Below are 8,564 nucleotides of genomic sequence, written 5' to 3'. Positions count from 1 at the left end.
AACATATTCAGAACCTCTCAGGTCACCCTGCTGGAAGGATCCACACTAACCAACAAGCTTGGCCTCCTGCATAATGTAAGCCAAAGATTCCCAATGTGCAATGACTGTGCCCAGATGAACAACTTCAGGGGGAAATAAAGGCTCTCTTTCTAAAAGACATCCAAATCTTACTTGAAGAGTTCAGCTCATCTCTTGGTAAAGCTAATCTTTATCAAAGCTGTCAAACCTCTCAAAATCTGTGTCCCTCACTTCCAGTTTTAATTCTGTCTAGCTTTGACTTCAAGCCACCAAGTCTTGATGCCTTTGTCAGCTAGATCCTGACATGCTTTCATCACGTATACAAAGACCAAAGGTTTTTCTCTGGACAGACAGGTAATATTTTGAGGACACAAAATTAGAGAAGTGTGAGATTGCTTTGGGGCTTCTTTATGAGGAATTCAGCTAGGTAGGTACAGTCAACTCCTTTGAAGCAAACCTACAATTGTCAGCAAATCAGTGACCTGGCTTACTCCATCATAAAGGTACACAGAAAAACTCCCTTCCCTCCCTTTCCCTCTTCGCTCTGCTAGTTGAGCTTGTTGCAGATCTCTAGGGCTTTCTTGTAGACCTGAGTCACATCATCCATGTCTGTAAGTAGGGAAAAACTGCTGTCCCCTAGGCGGTTGCGATAACGCTTTAGATACTGTGGCCGTGAGCGGTTCTGAAGTCCTTCAAAGTCTTGGATCTGGAGGAAGTTTTCAGCAGAGACACAGCTCCGTATCCTCTGTCTGTTTGGCCTGTTCTCTTGCAAATCCAGTAAATCAAAGGAGTCACTGGACAAAATACTGTCATCACTAATGACGCTGGAAGGGCGACTGTAACTTCGAGGTAATGCATCTCCAGGCAGGACCACTTCTTCCATGGCCTCCAGCGTTGGTGTGTCGGGGCTAATCAAAGTGGATTCAGTGCTGCTGGTAGAATATTTGCTGTTATGCTTCAAGATGCCCTTACGCCTGCAGGAATGGGTGTAAGACCCATTTCTGGATGGCTCTGTGACCCCCAGAGAAACGTCACTGTTTACAGTCTCATCGTTATTGTCCAAGAGTTCAGAAGATTCGCTTCGTTCTGGAGAGGAGTAATAGCCGGATTCCCTTTGCTGAGTCTTCTTCAAGATTCCTTTTTTTGGCATTAGTGAAGACTGCTTAGTGCCATATTTGCCCACTACCTCTGCCTCCACAACACTTTTGATGGCTACTCCAGTCCTACACAACTCTTGCTCCAGCTTAAATGCAGAAGGTAACACTGGGCTGACCACTCCTTCAATAAAACCTGCACTGTGAGATCGATGTTCACTGTTGCTCCTTTTCTTTAGGATGCCTTTGGGTCTCTTGGAGGTGGGTTTGGACGCATTTTCAGCTCCTCCCTCCTGGATGGACTGTGCAATATCATTTTCCTTTTTAGACTTTTTCAGAGATCTTTGTCTCTCTAGTGTAACTTCAGGACCTTTGGGCTTAGAAAGGCACTTCACTTTGGTATCGGTCTCTGGTTGGAGGCCAGTAGATCGGTGATGCCAATCAATAAACCTTGCCAGCAATGGGGACTCGGAGTCCCTCATGGCATCACAGTCACAAACACTACTCTTGTAGCCCCAATTAACCCACCAGTGGTTGGCAATGTCTTCAATGGTTGCTCGGCGTTCAGGGTTCACCATCAGCATCCATCTGATAAGTCCACGAGCATCTATGGAAAAAGAACAGAACACAACACACTTAGAACACAGGCTCTTCTGGTTTTCTCAGTTTAAAATGGAAGCGTGGAGCTAATCAAATAAGCAAGAATAATACTTCTTACTACAGAAGAAGTGAAAGGAGGAAATGCGTTGGCCATCAGTCACTGTTATGCATTTGAGAACAACTTCTTAGCAGAAAAATACGATTCACTCTTGGAAATGTACACTGGATTATCAAAGAAATTAATATTTTTACTGTATTAGCCAGTGAATAGTTCCAATATTATGGAAGGAACTCACCAAACTATGAACTCCAATTACAAAACTTAGAGAAAAACAAAGGGGAACTGGGATATTTTAAATTATCTACACATTATTGCTTTTGTATTTACTTTTTCCATAACAGTGTAGTCTTCCGTGTATTTTAAAAGTATATTTTCATAAAGAGAGCAAGAAGGCAGAATACTGAAAGGGATGGCAAACAAATTATACAAGATAAATATTCATTTAAATATAATACACACATAGATGTTTAGAGCTGGGAGGAATCCAGTGGCCCAGACTTAGATGATGTAGGTGACTGTTTCATGTATTCTCTAAGAAGAAGTAAATGTGAACTTAGTGACATTAATTCAGACTTTGGCCTGCCTTCCTGGGTAAGAGACTGCATCACTCTGACCATTCATCGTCTCTCTGCTTGTGATATACACAGTGTAGTTAGAGGACTGATCTATACCAGTTTGTTGTATCAGTTTACAGCTTGTCTGAACAATTCCACTTGCAATAGCTAACAGAACTTTCACTGTCATATACCCAGTTAAAAGAGCCCATTACAGCTTCCCCAAGGCAATAAAATCTATCTGCTATAAAACATTCATTTCAAAAAGGGTTTTGGTAAATGGTGTACTCAGATGGGAATTGATAGCAGATGAAGTCAGTAGGGGAATGAGATATTGTTTTTCTTCATCATTCTAATATGACACCCAAATATGTTGGAAGGGGCCAGACAAACCCTCCATTCTGAACTCGTCAGTTCAATATATTGCCCTCACTCCTTTTTTATACCTGAGGTCTGTGTTGGCTCCCGATATTCTCCACTGCTGATCTGCCTGATGAGATTTTTGTGATCAAAGCCATCAAAGGGCATTGTTCCATAAACCAGAGTGTAAAGCAATACACCAAGTGCCCAGCTGTCAACCTGAAATACAGAGACAATGTATGTGAAGCCCAGGAAAACTGATCTCCACCCTTCTGCCCACCATTAGCACCACAAGAGCAGCATCACCTCCTGCTGTGCCTACTGATAGGCAAACCAGTATCTAACATCTGACTAACCACAGGCAAAGTAAATGAAAGCAAATGAAGGCAGCTTGAGAACTTTCAGTATGGGCGACACCCAAGTGAACCTACATGTGCATTAAGACTAGTCCTCAAGAACATTATCACCGAAGACATTCCCACAGAAAAGCTGACCCTTCTTACCTCTGGGCCTCTGTAAGGTCGTCCATTAACTATTTCAGGGGAAGCATACAGTGGGCTTCCACAAAAGGTCTGCAGAAACTTGTCCTTGTGATAAAGGTTGGAGAGTCCAAAATCAGCAATCTGCAAACAGAGTTACACAAGCCATCTGTAATATTGACAATATCTTAATGCAACAGAAAATCCTTTATGAGGAAGAACTTAACTATACTTGATGCTGCTGTAGGGCAGGGATCTCAGCGTGGATAATCTCTGAAGTTCTCTTGGCAACCAATATTTTATTTTTTTTACTTTTCTCTATAAAAACCCTCCAGAGAAGGAAAAGGATCCCCAGGTAAAATCCTCCAGATCACAAACAAGGATGCTTTCACAGACAGGTCACTGATTGACTGCATAGCCATCGGTCCTAAATTTATCCTGGATGACTTGCCAATCTCATACTGGCAGGCACTGGGCCTACTATCCACAGATTGCTCTTTATCTTGTATAATCATAGTATCAAAGGAAAGCAGGCAGAAAGTACTACCATTCTTATAATGCACATGCAAAGCCAAAAGTCAAGGATTAAAAATGCAATGGGAGGAGCAAGGCAGGAGTGTCACAGGAAACTAAACATAAGATTACAGAAGAAAGTGATTTGTTAAATAATCTGGGATTTTAGCTACACTTGAAGGACACAGAAAGTGAGGCACTCGCTAACACTTCCAGATTCAGGGACTCCAGCTGAGGAATCTGAGTTGTAAAGCACACAAGATGTCTATCATGAGATAATAAACACAAGTCTGGTTCCTAACTGGAAACAATGGGCCCAAATCCGGCTTTCCCAACAAAAACAAAACTTCCCTTGAGACTATTGGGAATTTTGCCCATGTAGGAATTGCAGGATCAGGTCCAAATATTTTGTTTACTTCAATTCTCTGCTCTTGTTCTTACAAAACAAAGGCTGAGGATAGAAACACTAAATACACCCACAACCTTTGCATTTCCTTTGTTTCTCTAGCACAACGCAAAACATATTATTTTCTATCTTGTTTAAAACCCAAATGCTTGTGTTTCCCAGAGGTACTCCTATTACTGCCCACTAGGCATTCATAAAAGACATAGAGCACTGGCATAAAAAAAAAAAAAGGTATTACAGCTATAAGAGACAGGAGTTTTCTGTAGGTTTTCTTCACGTTACTTGGGTCTTTCCTACCAGAAAGAAATTAAATTGCATGAATTTTCAATAGAAGATTCAAGAAAACACAAAGTGAAGAGAAAATAAATGGATTTACCAGCAGCATTATTCACTTCTGGTTTCCTAAAATGTGTTTCACCAGTGCTACTAATACCTGTTTAATTGCAATGGCTAGTGAACTCTTGGGAGACACAAAGTCTACTATATGAACTCCTGCAGCTACACCTAAAAATGTCACAGTTGAGACCAAAATGAACAAAGCTGGTGAAGTTTGGACAGAAGCTCCCAATTTTCTTTTTTCACCCCAAAACAGAAATACACATGCACACATTTTATTTATAAATATAGACTCAGATACAGACATAGGGACTTCTAAGTTAAAAATACAAATGTATTTTAAAATAGAACTTTCACAGAAACTTTGAAGTCCCAGAGCAAATATGAGATTTCATGCTTTACCCTCTCCTATCTTGATGTTCTGCTTATGCAGGTGCTCCACTAACAATTTGCACTCATAACATCCTGCTCAAAGAGCAGCAGATTCCTGTTCATTAATGTTAATTCATCTCACCATGTCCATTCACAGTTTGAACTCACTCAGTCCCCCAAACAGCATATTATCAATCCACAGCAGAAAATTCAACCCTTAAATAAATGTGGTTTGTAAAATCTTCATTGTATGGCTGGAATGTCATTGAAAACAGCTGCTGTACAATTGCAGCCTGCACACATATTCTCATGGCTCAGATTGCACTTAATTGCCCTAAACTCCACTTTCTTATCAAGTCACCCTGCCTGGCTTGCAGGAAGTTGGTTTTAAGCCTTATGAAGTGTGCCCTGTCAATCAGGGCAAGAACAGGATCATTTCAGTGTTAAAACTTCGTGCTGGTGATGGAGTTTAATTTTAGTTCAGGATGCAGCTAAGACAAGGACAAACACTGCACAGTGTGATTCCTTAAGAAAATACATTCCCTTAACACTGTGGAATGTATAAAATGCATGTGGATGTGCATGAATATATATGTATATAGGGATACACATACCATTGTTCACGCTAAGAAACTCTCAGACTTGGGCATTCATGTTTTCATTTTGACCATTCAGGAAAAGAGTATTTATGTTACAGCCCACTCCCATACTCACAGACTGATGTTTATCAGCTTTTCCCATTAAAACTGTCATGCCCCCCAAAACAAGATTAATAGAACCCAACATTACTTCATGTTCTTGGCACTTAAATGGAACTAAGGCATCAAGTCAAAAAAACTTCCTAAATTGGGAGGAGCAGGGAAGCAGACTTGTATTCCCCTTGCTTCAGGAGGTATATGTTTCATATTTACTCCTAGCTATGATAAACCAGATGTAATTTATTGTTTAAATGTGGCTTATAAATTCCATGAAATTCACACTCACAGAAATTGTCAGTTTTATCCCACTTAAAAATCTGTCTCTTTGTACTGTAGATAGAGAAATAATTAGGTCTCTTAAAGCAAATGAAATGTATGTGCAGTGGGTGAGACTTCCAGCAAGGTAAATCCCAATTACATATACTTACTCTGTATATATGAAACCCCCATGGGTTTTTAGTGGTTAGTCTGATTGGTGTCCTCTTACCAGCCCAAGAGAAAGTGCAGTTAGTAGGATTATGTTACTATTATACTTGCATATTTCTCTCCTTCTATCACTTTGGGGTTGATCATACAGTTTACGTCAACCTCTGCTAGACATCTCTCTTAGGTGCAATTCCCAGCCCAGGAGCAGCCACAGCCCTGCTGTGAACAAGGAGCCCCCCTCCATCGTGCCCGGCTGCATGACAGAGGTGTCCCTTGGGGGTAGGTTGTGGCATGGGGCAGGGACACTGTATTTGGACAGACCAGCAAGAGGCACTAATTCCCTGGCTGTCACATTGGACAGCAGTTTCTCTCCACCTCCCTGCATGCAGTTTTGGGGATCTAGACGCTGAGTAGAGCTGCAGGGCTTGAGGACATGTGGTTCTCATCAGGCCAAATTGCAGGAGCTACGGGCGAATGGAGGCAGCTACACCCTCACCCTGTTGCTATTTCTTCTAGTAAATTCATACCTACAGTGAACCAAAAGCTAGCATTCTCAGCCTTTTTGAAACTAATGAAGAGAGGATAGCATCACCAGAAGGCTTTTTCTGATGACCACCACCAAGGGCAATGCCTAAAGCTGGTATGAATCTCTTCCCACAACGAGCTTTCTAACTCACCAACTCAGGCCAGCTCTTTCGGTGCTTTGGAGTTGCCTTGGCCCTGCTGCCTGTCTGACCCTGCCCACCTTCAGCTGTTGTTAGGATTAAGAATGATGATATGCCCTTGATGGGATGAAAATGCCAGTGAGAGGCTGCTCTGCAGTGGGGGAGCAGCTGTACCTACCCCTGGGAAGCCAGGGCAAGCTGAGGGGGCAGCTCAGAGTTACCCAGAGCTGGAGGGTGGAAGGCAGCAATTGTGAGCAGCTGAAAGGAGAATGGAGTAAATTTTAAGGTGAACTGTGCTGTTAGCAGCTGAGGCATGAATGTGAGGAAGGTGAGGCTTGTACATGCTGTAGAAACTGTGTTATTTCTTTAAAGAACATGGCACTATGACTGAGGTAAGAAAACAAATAACACCTTTCTACCCTGGGAAGCTGAGTGCCTTGGTGAGGTTTAGCTCTAGGACTGTACCCCACTGTTGACCTCCACAGACCAGCTAGCTCCCATGAGAAACATTCACCCTTAGGGTTTCTGGGTGCATATCTGGGGAGCAAGGCAAGGTACTGTTTGATTAACTGGCTGGATGAACTCTTTGTACCCCATAGATCTGTGTGCACGTTCTGTTTCACACGTGTTTAAAGCTCATTATGTTCTCTTGTGTTTGCTGCGTTTAGATTTTAAGTAATAGTTTACAGGAAGTAGTACTGCATACAAGTCTCTGAAAAACATAATTAGATACCACAGATCAGATCACTTTCTTCCCCTCATCACCTTCCAACTCTGGTCTGTCGGCCTGCAGAACTCTTCAAAACATGTAAATTTTTTTGTCAGCTTTCACACACTGGTGTTTTCAAGTTGCTGTACTCAAATACATGACTCTGTGTACAGAGACTTTTTCTATCTTAACTCTTAAAAAAAAAGAAAAAAGTGATTATGTCCCCATACACTGCTTCATGACCTTCCATTAATTAGTTAAAATTTAGGAATGGTTTCCAAGTTAGCATAGTATCATGTAAAATGGCTTGGAGCCCTTTTAGGTTGGATAATAATTTCTAATGGATTACTTGTCCTCTTTATTTCCTGTCCTACAAGTATTGCTTAAGTTGCTACACATAGATCTATATGTACAATACCTTATTTTTTCCTTCATGTTGCTGTGACTTTTTTTATGTCATAATGTATAGATCACTGGCTTCTTCAGAAACATGTATTTGATTGCACATTGGACTCAAAAACAAAGGGATTCCTTTCATTTTCTCATTCTTAAAATCAAACTGCCAATTTTTTAAGTCCTTTGTAATCCAAGGAATGAAATATAAATACAGGAAAAGTACAGATAAGACTATCTCCCTCCACTTCCAGAAAATGCTTCCACTGAGTGTTTGAAGTAATCAGTCAGTACCAACCCCCAAATTGTGTATTTCTTTTTTCTGCATGAATAAACCATATCTAAATACTCCCAGAATGAGGACTTGATAAATTTACTCCTAATAAATCATTCACAGCTTCATATGTGTTTCCTTGCCAACGGTTACTATTTAGAGAAACAAAGAAAAAGTGGGAAGTAAAATTCTGTGCAAGTAACATAGAAACCACAGTAACATATTCAAAGGTTCAGATTCAGGGAAATAGTGGCCGTGTGCTTCCCATCAAGTATTCAAAGAGCAGTGAGCAAAAGATAGAAAGAGTGATCCAAAGTGTATTCAGAGCAGTGAGCAGAAGAAAAACAATATAAAAAAGAATCGAAGCAATCCAAATTCAAACATTGTTGATACGAAAATGTATGAAATACCAATTGCTTCCCAAGTTCAGTCTATTTTTTAGCTTCACAAGACCCTTTGCAGAAATAGCTACCAGGAGCCAACAGAGGAGCTTGCAGCCACCTACCCATGCTGAGGCAGCCTTGCCCATTCAGAGGTGTGTGTGCCTTATGGTTTTCAGGGAAGTAACTGAGGAAAGTCTGGAAATATGCAAAATACCTACACGAC

At 41.1% G+C, this 8,564-nt stretch overlaps 1 protein-coding gene across 1 annotated transcript in view; it reads right to left on the bottom strand.

Moving 5' to 3' along the window:
• Positions 1-565: 565 nt before the first annotated feature.
• Positions 566-8,564, bottom strand: part of NUAK1 (NUAK family, SNF1-like kinase, 1) — a 25,095-nt gene continuing 17,096 nt past the window's right edge. Inside the window, exons 4-6 of the mRNA XM_010005790.1 lie at positions 3,191-3,310; positions 2,774-2,906; positions 566-1,719 (exon numbers count right to left, since the gene is read on the bottom strand). Coding sequence (XP_010004092.1) covers positions 566-1,719; positions 2,774-2,906; positions 3,191-3,310 — 1,407 coding nt within the window. The remainder of the gene's footprint in view (positions 1,720-2,773; positions 2,907-3,190; positions 3,311-8,564) is intronic.

The sequence above is a fragment of the Chaetura pelagica genome, unplaced genomic scaffold (assembly GCF_000747805.2).
Source record: "Chaetura pelagica isolate M959 unplaced genomic scaffold, ChaPel_1.0 scaffold79, whole genome shotgun sequence".
NCBI lineage: Eukaryota > Metazoa > Chordata > Aves > Apodiformes > Apodidae > Chaetura > Chaetura pelagica.
The sequence above is the reverse complement of the archived record's forward strand: the minus strand, read 5'-3'. Positions and strand labels throughout refer to the sequence as shown.